This window comes from Plectropomus leopardus, chromosome 16 (assembly GCF_026936395.1).
Source record: "Plectropomus leopardus strain MGB_pleo_1.0 chromosome 16, ASM2693639v1, whole genome shotgun sequence".
Classification (NCBI taxonomy): Eukaryota; Metazoa; Chordata; class Actinopteri; order Perciformes; family Serranidae; genus Plectropomus; species Plectropomus leopardus.
Genome location: NC_142191.1, coordinates 5,643,852 through 5,660,179, shown reverse-complemented (window position 1 = coordinate 5,660,179; position 16,328 = coordinate 5,643,852). Strand labels below are relative to the sequence as shown.

The following is a 16,328-nucleotide window of genomic DNA, read 5'->3' as shown; positions in this document are numbered from 1 at the left end:
GAAGTATTTTGAACAGTCTCCCACACAGATGTTTGCCTGTTTGTGTGTTCGGTGTGTGTGTGAGTTTCAGTATACACACGAGTGTTTTTAGAAATGGAAATCTCAGTAAAGAGGATATAATTTGGCACACGTTCTCCCTTAAACTCTCCACTTTTGTCTTTTTCAGTTTGTTGAATTTTAGATGGAGTGAAATGTTTCTGATATCGATACTCTGATCAGAACAAAGACACAAAAGGAAAAACATGTTTGTGAAGTGAAACTTTGCACTTAGATTAAAATAATATCTCATAATTGCAAGTATGTTAGTTAATACACTCATACATGCGTTTGCCAACTGGAACTGTTTTTTGTTTTTTTGGCTTGTTCCTATAGTAACACTTTTTGGGTTGAAACCTTAACAAAGGCTCTACCTGGAATCCAACCTTGAATTTAGGGCTGTGACAGTATGGATTTATTTTATCACCGTGGTTAAAAAGCAACATAATACCCCATTTTGGCTGGTTTTTTTTTTTGTCCATTTTTTATTTTTTTTGGCTTGGATGAAGGATGTACAACTTTAAAAGGTAGTATTTTGTATTTATTTTAAACAAAAGGTCACACTCCAGCCACCCTGCTCCTCTGAAAAACACAGTCCCACACCACCAGTGATGTAGTGTTGTGGACGGGGCTGCAGCAAAACAAAAAACAAAAGCCAACAAACAAAAAATCAATATCAGTTAAAGTTTGCACTGTATTTGAATATTTCCACAGCTGATCGATGTGGTGTTAGAGCAGCAGCAAATTCACCATTCAGTGGAGTTTTTCTCAGTTGCTGAGCTGACAGAGAAACTCCTCCACACTCTCCCGTTTACCGCTGACAGTAACAGACCTGATGAAGGTCTGTTAGAGCAAAACGTCATTTTATTCAGTCAATAAATGTCAGCAGTGCGCACGAGTTTCTCTCTTTGTTTATAGATATCTCATGAGAGAAATAATCAGACACACAAGAAGGAAATCCCATCGCTGCTCCTTTCACACGTGAGGCAACGAAAACGTTTTGTTTCTTCAGACGCACATGAACATTTGGAAGAAAGTTCGTAATGATAACTACATAGTGATTACTATGTTTATATTTCATATCACACAGCATATGCACTCCTTTAACTTTCACTAGCAAAAAAAAAAAAAAAGCAGCGATGGCGGTAATGAGCTCAATCACGTGGTATTTCGGTAATGCAGTTACCGTCACAGCTATTCCTAAACATACGCCAATACTATTGTTGTGCACTAGTTTGTTTACTCTTTATTTGAGGTGTAATGAAGTCGCCGGTTTAATTTTTCACCCAAACTTCCTCCATGTTTTTGAATTAGTGGTGTGTTGTGGCCAGTTTGTATTTTCATGTTACCGACTTCCAGTTAAAATCTTTACTTAATAATCTGTCGCTGTGTCGCTTGTAGTGTGAACACAGCATCATTTTTACAAAGTAAAACCCTCGAAGAACAGTTTCTTCTTCTTCTTCTGGGTAAAACCTCATTTCTACAGGAAGAACCCTTTTTTTAAGGAGTGTGGCAATACGAAACAGCCACCTGATTTAATGAGACATTGAATCAGTTGGACGTCATTTACAGTATTTCCAGGCTGATGATATAAGAACAGTTTTTCTCTTGGTAGTTTCCGCCGCATTTGTTCAGGTGAAAGCTTCCTGCTATTTCTGTTAAGCCTTTTGTTGTGGAAATAACTGCTGCCTGCCTCGCGTCGTGCAAGCCTCATCAGCTCGCTCACACACACACCGAGGTACACAAAATGCACACACATCTAACACACACACACACACACACACACACACACACACACACACACACACACACACACACACACACACACACACACACACAGGCTTTTTCTGAACTATTTCAATCATGTTCAGATTTCAATTATACTTCAGAGTTTGTTAATGAGCTGCACTTCAGGGATTTCATTGAATATAAGTGCAAAAGCATATGGATGTGTGTGTGTGTGTGTGTGTGTGTGTGTGTGTGTGTGTGTGTGTTTGTGTTTGTGTTTGTGTTGCATGCGTGCACCTGTGCGTGTGTAATTCTCCTCCCCTTGACAACCTTTTCAGGCTCATTAAAACTGTTTCTCGCTTTATATTTCAAACAATTTTCTATTTCAGCGATCCTGTTTTTTGCTCAACTGTATGCGTTCATTTCTCTGTGTGTGTGTATGTGTGTGCGAGAGGGGGGTGCAGTAAGAGGTGAATTGTTTTTGTGCACTCTCCGTCCCATTCACTTTGAGTTAGCCAGTTGTTTTTCCATTAGCAGAAGGCTCATTTATCTCGAGTGATTGTAAATGCATACATGTGTGACAATAAAATCTGCTGCAATCTGCAGTGTGTATCTATAGTTTGTGTGTGTGTGTGTGTGTGTGTGTGTGTGTTGCCTGGGGGTTGTTTCCCATAATGCCAGTTTATAAGTAACTTCTCCAACAGTGTGGGATCTTCTAGACTGAGTGATCAGATAAAGCAGTCAGTCACCAGAAGAAAGTGTTTGCATTTCTGTAAATCACAAATACGTTACATTTACGCGTTTCATAAGAATCATATCAACGTTTCTAATGTGACGTAGTAAATGAGCTAACTTTGTTATCTAAAGGTGGAGGAGATGGTGGATGGTTGGACACGTAGGTGAGACGCCTGTTCAAGACCAGAAAACAAGAAAAAGGTTGTTTGTCAGTAACTCCTCGCTGTGTTTTCAGTGATTTTTTGGCCACCCAGAGTGGGCGTTTAGTACTCATCACTGCTTTTAGTGCTGGGATTGCGAGACAAAGGCAGTTGTACTTGTAGAGGGCTCACTGCTTTTCCTGCCTGAAAAATGGCATGAAAAGCCGTTGTTTTAACTGAGATATTGCCATTGTTTTTTTCCAACATGTGGCTTCTTTTTCTGCCAAGACAGTGGCATGAAAAGTGTCTTTACGGAGACATCACTGCTTCTACTGCGGGGATAGTGGCAAAATAAGCGGTTGTTTTTTGTTGAGACATCATTGCCTTTACTGCCAAAATAGTGCCTTAAAAAGTGGATGTTTTTTTACAGAGACATACTGCTGTTTCCGTGGGGAGAGTTGAACAAAAATTGGTTGTTTTTTACTGGATTTCACTGCTTTTCTTGCCGGGGTACTGGCACAAAAAGCAGTTGGTTTTGGCTAAGACATAGCGGTTTTTCCTGTTGGATATAAAAAGCAGTTGCTTGGCAGATCTTGGCATGAAAATTGGTTGTTTTTTTTCCTGCCAGAATAGTGTCACTAAAAGCTGTTGTTTTTTTACAAGGAGATATTGCTTTTTCTGCCAGGATTGTGCCCTCCAAACTGGGTATTTTAAGCCAAAACAAGATCTTTCCCCAGCCAGAGTCAAGTCATTTTTGAAACAAAACCTTACCAGACATTAAGTAGGACATTGTTAAAACATAAATTAAGGAAACTATGCCAACATTTTCCTGGCGACTGTGCTGGATGGAGAGAGAGTCGTGTGTCAGTGTAAGAGTTAAGGATGTATGAACGTGTGTTTGAACTCTATATTTATTAACATGTGCGACAAAAATGTATGTTTCCTTGCTTGCAAGTGAGCATGTCTCTATTTCTGCACATGAACTGTGTGTGATGGCATCTCAGCGCACACACACTCATGAACACACGGTGCGGCGCGGCCAGCTGGGTCTAGATGTTAATGTTCAGTGGAGCTGCGAGTTTCTGTGTGAGCTCAGTCAGACGCACTGCATCGCCCCGTCTCTCCATATGGGACCCTCCTGCCTGCTCTGCTCGTCGCAGCTTCAGCCGCTGCAGGCTACGGGGGGTTCAAAACGGATTTCTGCTCCGTCTTAGTTGAGTCGAACTGCAATCGCTTTAGACTGACATTGAAGTCTGGAACAGTAGTAATTTTTACCTCAAAAAAGTGTTATTACTTGCAGTCTAAAATCTTTGGTTTTTGTCTGTGTGGTCTTTTTGTTTATTTTATTTATTTTTTGTAATTTGTGCAAATTTAGAAAAAAAATTGTACCTATCTAATTTTTGCTTTGCCACAATGCACCACAGAGAAAGTACAGAAGACAATACAGGCAGTAAAAGATCAATGACAAAGAAGAAGAATAAAAGAAAAAATAATGTGTATGTACTGTAATTAACTAACAAATAATTGCCTTTGAAAGCAGGGTTCCCATTGATCCTTAAAAGGCATTTAATTAAGTCATTTAAAATAAGGCCTTAATTGGTATTAAAATTATTCAAATTAATCTTTCAAAAGTCTTAACAATGCTGACACATGAGAAGCAGGATTTTATTACTTTTTTAAATTAATTAATTCATTTTATAAAATAAAAAAAATGGTTACTTCTTTTCTTTTAAAATTAAAAAATAAATAAATTAAAAAAAATTTATTTTTTTTATAAATTCTTGCTTGGGAATCCAAGCAGTGGAGTCTCATGCAGAGTGAGTAACTCAGAATTGTCCAAAAACTGCAAAAATTGTCACATAATTCCCACTTCTGTCAGTAAACCCAGTAGATACTTTAATAATATAATATCTTCATTTTCTTCCATGTTTTCCACACTAAAAAGGGTTGTTTCTTCTCAACATTTGACACAGATAATCTATTTCACTGGAATAAAAAAAAACATTGTTTTATGTTAAAGTAAACATTAGGGCAAAATACAATTGTCCTTCAATTTTTAGAAAACTGGTCTAGAACTTAAATCCAAGCGGCATCAAAAATGTCTTAAAATGTAAAACTTAAAACTCTAAAACTAAATCTAACTTACCTTGAGCTGCAGGAACTCAACTTTTTGGTCCAATCAGTCTTACCAGCTTTCCACAGCTGCTTTATTGAACCTTCGTCACATTTAACTGTCTCATTTGGTGCTTTTTGCAACACCTCAATCCAAATGTTATATTAATATTTAAAATGAACAGCAAAACCATTGGAGCGGACCGAGAACCACTGAGTGGCCTCTACAACAGACAGACTGAAATGAAAATACCACAAATAGCCGAAGTTACCACACACACACTTCACAACTGCTACAGTCAGTCCCCTTCAGGCTGCAGATGCAGGTCACTCCCACTCAAGACCAAGCGGGCGATGTCAAGCTTTGTGTCGACTTCTGTCAGACTCAATATTGCTTGAGCTAGCTCGGGTGCTTGACACATACTTCTCACTGATTTTTAAGCTTTTTTAAGGCGGACATCATATCTATTTTAAGCTGCACTCTACAATGTTTTTAAATTATATTTGTCATTTGTCCGGTTATATGTTGTGATTGTACTGACGTGTTTACACAAGAAAAGTGCCTCACGGATAGATAAAGTAAGTTTTGATAAATTAGATTTGATAAATACAAGTGAAAATATTTGATTAGAATAATTGTTGATAATGTTTGTAAATAAGATGATATGCCATGTACTAATACAGTTGCCAAGAATGTAAATTTACCATTAACTACACATGCTGTTTTTACATATACCTTCAAAATGAAATGCACCAGTATTCATACAAAATCCACGAAATCAGGAAGGCTGCGATCATGTAACCAAAGCGCTGACAAGCGTAAAGAAGGAAGTGGTACAAAGAGCTAAACTCCACGATGGGGTCGTACAACGTTCACACAACACAGGACTTTCCCCCAGAGGATCAGTGTGTGTCTTATGTGAAACCAAGTGAACTTTGAGTTATTTTATGGACCAGAAACTCTGTGTTTCTTTTCTTAAACCTAACCTATCCTAACGTTACTTACCTAAACCAAACCTGTGTGACTTTACATTAAGTACATAATGTGAAGATGTTTGTTGGGCTTTGTTAGATATCATGTTAACTGCTGAATGTGCTTGTTCATAAGATATTATTTAAAAAAAAGAATTAAGATACCCTCTTGTGCTATGTAAAAAAACTCTGACTACCCTCAACTCTGCCAAAAGAAAAATACTAAATAAATAAATAAACACAGCTCTGTATTTCATACATTTAAAGGTCCAGTGTGAGGGATTGTCAAACACTGAATATGACATGATAGGTATGTTTTAGTGTCTAATCACCTGAAAAAAGAAGCATTGTGTTTTATTTACGCACATACACATAGACACAGACGCACAGCAGACACGAACGCAGACTGTGTTTGCGTTACTTTAAAATGAGATGTTTATATCTACATAGAGAGCGGGTCCTCGCCCATGGAGACTGCCATGTTGCATTGCCATGTTTCTACAGTAGCCCTGAATGGACAAACCAAACACTGGCTTTAGATATGGTCAATAATGTCTATGTCGGCCACCGTAGTTTCAACCCGTGTGCAACGAACAGCATCAGAGAAATAAGGATTTTTTTTTTCAATATTTTTTTTATTATTATTATTTTTAAATACATTAAAGTTTTTTTTGCCAATTTTAATCACCTGGTCTGTTTGTTTTGGAGAGGAAGAGACACTCCCGGTAAAAAACCTCCTGAGCAGTAAAGACTGGATAAATTCTAACCAGGAAAAATTTCAGCTGGTTGCAATCTGCAATAATAACCATTAGATGCCAATAAATCACCCCAAATCTTACCCACTGCTCCATTAAACAAGGACTGCAGTATTATAAATAGAATTTTTATGCTCTTTTACTTTCACAGTCATTGCTGACATGTATTTGTGTGTGTGTGTGTGTGTGTGTGTGTGTGTGTGTCTCCTGACAGGATGAATGAGGAACAGATTGCGACAGTGTGTTTGTCGGTGCTGAGGGCTCTGTCCTACCTGCACACACAGGGCGTCATCCACCGCGACATCAAGAGCGACTCCATCCTCCTGACCAGCGATGGCAGGGTAAGTGAATGAACGAATGAACACAAAATGCCGTAATACTCTGAATAAAAGTCTTTAAAACAGTATGTAGATCCGACCCCATAAAGACTGACATTCCCTGTCAACTTGCTATCAATTATAGCGCCCAGTTGCTAATATTATTGTTCACTTTCAATAAATGTGTCATTCATAATTTAGTGCATGTGATGAGTATGTGTGGGCGGGTTTCCATTACAGATTTGCCGGAAACTTTTATGATATTTTCTAAATGACGATCAAACACAATTGTGAGATGTCTGTGTTTCCATTGATGTTATGCGACATTTCTGGCGATACATTCCAGTAACCATGGCGATGGATGTTTAAAACATCAGCAGGTTTATTTCTATTGCAGCCACGACACTAGCCGTCATTGTTTCCAACTGAAGGCGACGTAGGCGTGTTATGCAAGTGATAACGGAAAGCCAAGCCCCTTATAAGTGGGAGCGACGACATACGAGGGATTTCTGGGAGGTGATAGTCCACAATTTTATGGAGACGTTGTGGACTCAAAACTTCCAGATGATCCACTCAATCTTTGAAGAGTTACGTGGTACAATAACACCTCTCGCAGCGCCTGCTGCATCATACCCAAGAAAACCAGTTCCTACCGACAGGTGCTTAGCCATAGCATCATGTGACCTATAAAAGCCGATAAAAGTATTTTGATTGCAGTTTTGCAAAATATGGCTTTTTAGAATCGCCTGAAAAACCACCTCATGCAAGTGTAAAAACTTTTTTTGCGATAAATGGTAGGGTTTTTAAAATTTGCGTGTTTCCATTGGGTGTATTTTAATGCGCAATTTCAATTTGAGGATTAATGGAAAAACGCCTCTGACTCTTCTGTGTGTGTATTTAAATATATTATTCATTTACAGTCCTCCGCCTGACATGTTATTAAACCCAAAGATCCCAGTTTAAACAGGGATCTCACCAATATTCCAGGTTTTAATAACAAGCGCGGCTACTCTTGTTCTTGTCACTGGTGATTTCAGTATAACACACACTCACACACACACACTCACACACACACACACACTCACACACACACTCACTGACCTTCTCCATGGGTGCCACTCCCGCCACTTGTCAACAGCCAGTGCCAGAAACTCATCATCATCAATTACCACTCGTGCCCCAGTAATTAAATCCTGCCTAATGCCTCCTAACGAGCTGATAAGACGTGATTAATTGAAGGCTAATTAACCACTAATACGAGAGATTAGTGTCTTCTATAAAAGCTCTTCATCACAATGGGTCAGTGCACTTCCCGACATCAAACGCCGAGGTTCTGAACTAATACAGTCTGCACCGACATTTCGGAGACCGGAACCTGAACGCAGCGTTGTGCATCTGTGTGTTTGCAGATCAAGCTGTCAGACTTCGGCTTTTGTGCCCAAGTTTCCAAAGAGGTGCCCAAGAGGAAGTCGCTCGTGGGCACGCCATACTGGATGGCACCCGAGGTCATCTCGAGACTACCTTATGGGACTGAGGTGAGGACGAACGGAAATTTGTATCCAAAAACTTCCCAGTATACTGTATGATTGTACACTTTTCTGTGCTGCTCCAGTACACAGAAATATTTTTTGTGTGTATCCAGGTGGATATCTGGTCTTTAGGCATCATGGTGATCGAGATGGTGGACGGAGAGCCCCCGTACTTCAACGAACCCCCTCTGCAGGCCATGAGGAGGATACGAGACAACCTGCCCCCTCGGCTAAAAGAGTCGCACAAGGTGAGAAAGACATTAAAGCTGTGTATGGTCTGAATGATGACGACAGCTGAGGAGCAGCTGGATACAGAAATAGGATGGAGACTCTAAAGTACTTTATCGTAGATCTTTCTTGCATGTATTTTTGTATGTAGTAAACGTCTCTTTAGAATCAATATTAACAGTTTCGATAAGGGACTAAAGCATGTCTTCACGTCTCCAGGTGTCCTCGGTGCTGCGGTCCTTCCTGGATCTGATGCTGGTGAGGGAGCCCTCGCAGAGAGCCACGGCCCAGGAACTCCTCCAGCACCCCTTCCTTAAGCTGTCCGGCCCTCCTTCCTGCATCGTCCCCCTCATGAGACACTATCGCCACCGCTGACCCGCCGGCCCCCAAAGACCCGCCTTCCTCCACACTAAAAAACACACACATACACACACTACCAGGGTGGCACTGCCCTCACCCAGCCAAAACACCCCACCGCTTGGTGGCACGCCACTAACACTCACACCTGTAACCGTGACGTAGATTAGCTAGAGGAATATCTAAGAAACTACATTTTTTAAAAAACACACAGAGACAGAGAAAAGAAGAAAAAAAATCGTTAACCATTTTGAAACTATGAGCCGGAGTAGAAATGTGCCGGAGGAACTCAGTAGAAACACACAGGCCGGCTCGCCTCGCTGCCGTCTTCTCTCTTCCCAGACTGCGAGTCCTCAGCTCCACGTAGAGCTGTCGTAGCCATCAGAAAGAGCTTCAGAAGGGTGTGGCGAGCTGCCGACGTGGCGGTGGAGGGACGCCGGGGCCCGGCGCTCTGCTCCGGACCAGAGCAGCAGAGGGCGGAGCAATCAGCTGCGTGCAGGGAGGCGTCTTGAGTGACTGTTGACTGTGTCCACGTGAAGGACAGTGCTGCTGCTCAGCTGGTCAAACAGAGACGAGCTCTCCTGTATCTCACACACTAACAGTGAAAATGTATTTTAGAGAAACTTGTAAGTTTTTCTGTACAGTTTTGATAATTTGCAGTATTTTATCGTGTCGTAACCATTGTGATATGAGCAGTATTAAATAGAGTTTCTGCAGAGATCTTTCCTACTGTTTATAATCCAGTTTTTGCTTAAAGATATAAGAGATATCCCAAATAAACCCACCTTAACTGTTACTAAAAATACTAAATATATTTATTATCTTACATTTGTAGACAGAACTTCCATTAAATGTTGGAAAAAAGGGTAATGTCAGAATTTTGTATGACGTTTTAAAGTATTTATTTATTTATTGGAATTTATTTTTTTGGTAGTGTGGCCTTTTTTTTCTTTGTTTATTTTATTATTTTGTTTTTTTTTTGTTGGTTTACATTTATAAAAGCGCATCACAGACAGTGCTACCAGTTGTTATATCATCCAAGCAATACCCCGAACCTATTTATGAAGCCGTGTATTTATGATACTGTAATTACACCATTTAAATGTAGCACAGACGGAGATTTGACGGGGGAAAAAAAAAAGAAAAGACGCAGACCTGTTTTCTTTTATATTAGGAGTCTCATCCTGTTTCTCTAAATGCTAAGAGGCGCCCATCCAAGACGACCGCCTCCCGCGCAGATTTTCGGATGCTGATAAAAGGTCTCGTTTTCTACTCACATCCTCACTGTCATCATCTCACTCCTTATCCCACCTCAAGTCAGACACACTACTCGCTATCACTGGAACTGTGCTGCCATCCTCATCTCTGGTCGGACCGGGAGAACAGTGTAATCCTCCTCCCCGCATCGTTTTTACCCATCATTCACTGTGATATGTAAATATGACTGTGTGAGTGTGTGTGTCTGTGTATGTCAAAGAGTGTGTTTATCTCTGTACAACATCTGAAAGTGTGCGTGTGTGTGTGTGTGTGTGTGTGTGTGTGTGCACTGCTGGCTAATCCTTGACAATGTGTCAAGACCTGAATGAGTAACACTTATCTGTGGTGTTGGCTTGTACAGTGATATTGCATGTTTGTTATCAGTGAAGCTGGTTTCAATTAAAAAACGCCCATAAAAACATTGAGATGTGTTGCATGGATTTTTCCTTCATCACCCTCTGCAGCCTCTTCTTCTTCTCTGTGTCTCATATCAAGCAGAGATTTTTTTTTTTTTCCCAACGGCACACTGTCAGATTATTCAAGGGAGTTCCTTTCAGCCATCAACTGTTTTATTTTCTCTTCGTTGTTTGGGTCTTCCATATTCTCTAAATTCAGCATTTCCAACTATTTCACCCTAACTTCACCTCCGAGCAGAGAAGCAGAAAGACACATCCATGGATCGGCAAAATATATGAGGTTATTTCTCTTTCTTTCCTCTAAGCCATTTCCCTCTGAAACTCCATAATGGGATATTGATTTGGTTCAGACAGAGAATGGAGCCTCTTTCTCAGAGAAAGATGCCTCTGCCAACGGCCTAGTAAATAAAAAGCACAAGTACTGGAGGCTGCAGGGCGTCAATGAGGATCAAACTCAAGACTGGAGAGTCACTGAGTTACATAACAGGGTTACAGGGCACAGGCCCAGAGGACTAAAGTTTCAGGAGCTGTCACTCAAATTAACATGTAGATTAAAAATGACAACAAAGAGATGCAAAGGAACTGAAAAGACACAAAATGACTACAAAGAGAAACAAAACAACCACAATGAGACACACATCAATCACAAGGAGGCAAAAAATGACTATAAAAAGACACAAAATAACCAAAAGGGAAACAAAACAACCATGAAGACACACAATATGGCCACAAAGAGACATCATCATTTATTTTCTATTGCTGCACTTAGATGCCTTTAATAAGCATTTTAACCTTTGAAACCTGAGAAAATTGGATTGATTTCTTTCAAAATCACACGAAAAACATAATGAGCAACATGGCAAGAACTATCCTGCAAACTACAAAAAATACATTCAAATAAATAAATATAAAGGAAAATAGTAAAAGGTGACACGGAAACAATGAAACAAAAAAATGAAAGAAAAATGTCCAGAAAACCATATTTACAATTCTCTTAAATGTATATATAAAATTATGTTACTAAAGGAAAGCAGAGAAAAAAAGAAAATCATACTTTTGATAATAAATAAATATTTTTTGACAGGTTATTTTCTTTTTTGTTTGTTTTTTTTATTTAACTTTTTCTTTTCTTTTTTCTATTTTCCAGTAATGTTTTATAAATTTTGTTGCTAATTTTCTTGGGTTTCAAAGTGTTAAAAAGCTGATTTTTTTCTTTCAAGATTTTTTTTTGATCGATAAATAAATAAATAAAAACCGATAAAATGAATGTTTTATCCTCCAGCAGGAAGTTGGATTCATAACTTCCGTTTATCCGAGATTCAAAATCCCCGGCCATCTTCAGTTACCACGCATCCGGTCGAATGCAGTACACCCTGGCTCAGCGGTGATGCTAACAGGTGTTACGGCGAAATGTGTTTCTTCGCCAAATCGTGCCCCCCTCCCGCCCAAACCTGAACCAAACCCCGGTCCCTGAGGCACAGCCGTCATTCATAATATCCGTTACATCTGTGTGTTTCCGGTTGTGACAACTGTGACTGTCTGCTGCGAAAAACACCGCCGGCACTGGACTATAAGCACTTTCGACGACGTTTTTTATGCTTTACGATGGATTCTTCACACGCAGAAAGCTTTTTACAACGTTTGATGCGATTAACTGGTTTTTCGTTATTAGCCCAGTTAGCTAGTTAGCCGGTTAGCTATGGCGTCCCGCCGATTTACGAAGCCAACTGCTGGAGAAACCTGCTCAAGAGGACGAATTTATTCACCACAAAAGGACTTTTTCTCAAATGAAGACAGAAAAAGGACACATTTGTTTCCGAAGACTTTTGGGCGATACAGCCGGAAGGGACACATACTGGACATACTGCGGCGACATCGTTGGAAACGAGTGAAGCTAAACAACAGGTCAGTTTTTCTAAGTTAATGATGGTTTTGCTGTGATTCTGTATTTATTTATTTATTGTAACTGTTGCTGGACATACAGGCTGTTTTACTGCTGGTTTGAACTGCTTCTTGGCGCCTCTGTATGCCTCATTTTCCTCTCTGTGCTGTGGTTTGTTGTCCTCTCTGGGTTGAGTGTGTCAGCTGATTTATGTCAAACATTTGGTAAAGTTTGTGGTTGACTGGTTCAGGTTAAAAGCACATTTTTGTCTGTAAGAGAGCTTGTTGCTATTTGCTGTTCACTGTGTCCAGTTATTCATGTCTCATGGCAAACTTGCAATTATTCAAATTTGCATTATTCCTCCAACTCTTGAATGTAGGCTCTAATTAACATGTTACACATCTTGCATATATCTTTTCGTTATTCTTGCTTTTGTATATCTTTGTCGTTCATTAATGTAGCATTGCACACATATGTATATTTTCATATTTTGAACATGCATACTAGTTTTATACATTGTAATGTATCATGTTTTTTATTTTCCACACTTGCACACTCAGCACATTATCCATGTTATAATTTAAATATTCACATATTAGTGCTAATTGTCTGTTACTGTATTTCTTTACATTTATATTTTTTACACACCTACACACACAGAATATTATACATTATTTTAAAATATTTACATACTAGTCCTAATTGTTTACTATTACTGTATTTCTAATTTTATATGTATATTTTATGTACTTGTGCGTGTACATATTTATGCTTGTGATAATGTTCTGCTGACATCAGAGCGACTGTAATGAACCTCAGTTTCCCCCCGAAATTGAAAAATTGCATTATATAGTGCAATTTATGTTATTACAGTTCTTAGCATATTGCAAACATTTAAATTGCAATAATACTGTGTTGTGACCTAAGTATCATTATGATATTGTGTCCAAGGACCTTTGGGGATCTCTATCCCAACTGATTGTGGCAAACTTTAAGTCTCTTCTGTAGCAGAATTAACTTAATATTATGCCTACCCTAATCATGATGGCCACTGGCAGACACTGACATAAATACAGTGTTTTTGAAATGTACACATTCACTGTGCAAAATAGGAAAACTACTTCAGTGTACAATAAATGTGAAACATGCCATATTTATTTTTTATGTAACATTTAAAAACAAAAATGTAAAATTCGTCGTATTGTAACAGTATCACAATATTTTTGTGCTAATATTTTATCAGTACATGGATGCAAAGTATTTATTTTTATTACATAAATTATTAATATTACACATTTTTTGGTAGCCTTCTAGAAAAAAAAAATCAGCTCCTTTATTCAATACACAATAAAAATGATTAAAGTGAGACAAACAGACTGAAAAAATTATTTTATTCAATCAGACAGATGCTGACAAAGGTCTCCTTTGGACACAAACTGGATGGACAGCGTCTCCATCGTTGGAAATGAATGAAGCTCAACAACAGGTGAGTTTTTCTAAATTAATTATGAGCTGGCTGAGACAGTATTTTTTTCTTTATTGTTATTGTGGGTGGACATGTAAGCGAACTTATTGCTAGGTTGAATTGCTTGCTTGTGTCTCTAAATGTGTGCATTTTCCTCTCTGTGCTGTGGTTTGTTGTCCTCTCATGTGGTTGAGTGTGAGCTGCTTTATGTTAAACATTTGGTTACATTTGGAGATGTTTGTGGTTGACTGGTTCAGGTTAAAAGCCCATCTCTGGCTGTATGATAAATTTTTGCTTTTTGCTGCTCTGTGTGCTCTTTTGTTCATGTGTTTTCATGGCAAATGTATGGCAAATGTGTTGTTGTGTTCAACTTTCTAATTTCTCTGGTCTTTCTGATTTTGTTGACATCTAATTATGTGGTGATTTTTGACTGATAATAACGTTTTTTTTGTGTGACATGGCAACATGTTTAAAATGCCATTAATATTGTATCATGACTTTTGCATCATGATAATGTTGGCCTCTGTTGATTTCCACTTCTAGTATGCACCATTGTTCATGTATTTTCATATCAACCTCAGTCAAGTTGTGTTGTGTTAAGCCACATTTCTAACTTCTCTGGTTTTCCTGATTCTATTGACATCTAATAATTTGGTCATTTTTGACTGATACATGATTTTTTTGTACAATATTAGATGTTATACAGTTCATGAAGCCATAAGGTGTGTGGGGAGGGATTGATACAGCATAGTATTGCAATATTTTTGTGGTTCAGATAACTTTATAAATCACACCAGGGGCAATTAGTTTAAACAGGTTGCTTTACATACATATTATACAATATTTCAGGGGGTTAGCAGAGTTTGGTTTGGCTTCACTGTTTTCAACACGGTGGCTGTTCAGCAAACTTTCTCATTTTACAGCTAAACAGTACACTAAAACATGTTTCTGAAAACATCTGAGGGGAGAAATGGGCAATGCAGCAACAGAATCTTGATTCACTTTTAATCCGCACTCTCTAGTTGGACAGTTTGACCGCAGCTCATGAACAGTGATTGATTGGCAGCTGCGTAAAAGACTCTGATTAGTTGTTTTCATTTATGTGCAGTAACGCAAGTATTTAAAAGCAATAGGAGGAAGAAGAGGAATAAGTTTGTTTTGTCTTATGATGTGCTGTGTGTGTGAGAATAGTGACAGTTTAAGCAAATATGACAGTATGGAGCTCTCTACCCAGCAACAGTAGAGGGTGAAACATAAAATAGATAGTTGTGTCTATCTTTCCCTTATGTTAATACAGATCATTTATAACTCCAGGATTTTTTTAAAGGTTTTTCTTTTTTTCCTTATCTTCACAACAAAATAATATGTGATGTGACTCAAGGTAAAAAGGGTTATGGCCACTATTAAGCTGATTAGTTTGAATGTTAACGGGATTTCTAGTAAAACAGAGAGATATAACATTATTACTCATTTGAAGTCCCTGGAGTGTGATTTGGCAATGTTACAGGAGACACATTTGAAAAATGCTGAATCTGTTAAATTAAGACAGAGATGGGTCGGCCAGGTCTTCTCAGCACCAGGTTCTGGGGCCTCCAAGGGAGTCAGTATCTTAATAGCGAAATGGTGATCCTTTAGGTTATCCCAAGAAATTACTGATAAAGATGGCAGATATATAATTATTTCAGGTTTTTTACAAAATGTTAAGTGCACACTAGTGAATGCTTATGCTCCCAATAAGGGTCAAGCTGAATTTATATCCAGATTGAATGTGATTTTATCCCAATTTGCTGCAGATCCTATTTTTATGGGGGGAGACCTCAACTTAGTGAGTGATCTGGTGGTGGATAGGTCGGGCCGCCCAATTCCATCTGATGCTGCGCTCTCAGCAGCATTTTATGAATGAAGGGAATCTTTGGCAACAACTGCCATACGGCGAGTTGTAAACCCTATTGCCCGAAAATACACTTTTTATTCACAAGCTCATAACTCATACTCTCGGAATGACTATTTACTTTTATCACAATCTATGGCGGAAAATGTGATTGACAGCAAAATACATAATATTCTCATTTCAGACCACGCACCCTTGTCAGCACTCCTCTCTCTTTCTGTAAATAATTATAACAGTAAGCGGTGGAGATTTAATAATTAGTTACTGAAAGATGAAGAGTTTGTTTCCTTGATAAAAGAGAAAATAAATGATTATATAAATATTAATATAAGTTCAGTACCCTCTGTACAGACAGTCTGGGAAGCATTCAAAGCAACCTGTAGAGGTTGGATAATAACCTGTCTATTGTCTGTTGTACTTTGAATTGTACTTTGTCTGATGAATTTTTTGATTTGTAGATCTGTTTTTGTATGTATAAATGGTGTTTTTGTATGTGTAAGTGGTGATT

The 16,328-nt window shown here is 38.6% G+C and overlaps 1 protein-coding gene across 5 annotated transcripts in view; it reads left to right on the top strand.

The window, feature by feature from the left end:
* The window catches only part of pak5 (p21 protein (Cdc42/Rac)-activated kinase 5), a 107,353-nt gene extending 96,766 nt beyond the window's left edge, over positions 1-10,587 (top strand). For all 5 annotated transcript variants that reach the window (XM_088089274.1, XM_088089273.1, XM_088089272.1 and 2 more), the window contains 4 exons: positions 6,693-6,819; positions 8,205-8,330; positions 8,438-8,572; positions 8,772-10,587. In XM_088089274.1, coding sequence (XP_087945400.1) covers positions 6,693-6,819; positions 8,205-8,330; positions 8,438-8,572; positions 8,772-8,927 — 544 coding nt within the window. In that variant the 3' untranslated portion in view covers positions 8,928-10,587. The remainder of the gene's footprint in view (positions 1-6,692; positions 6,820-8,204; positions 8,331-8,437; positions 8,573-8,771) is intronic.
* The last annotated feature ends 5,741 nt before the right edge of the window (positions 10,588-16,328 follow it).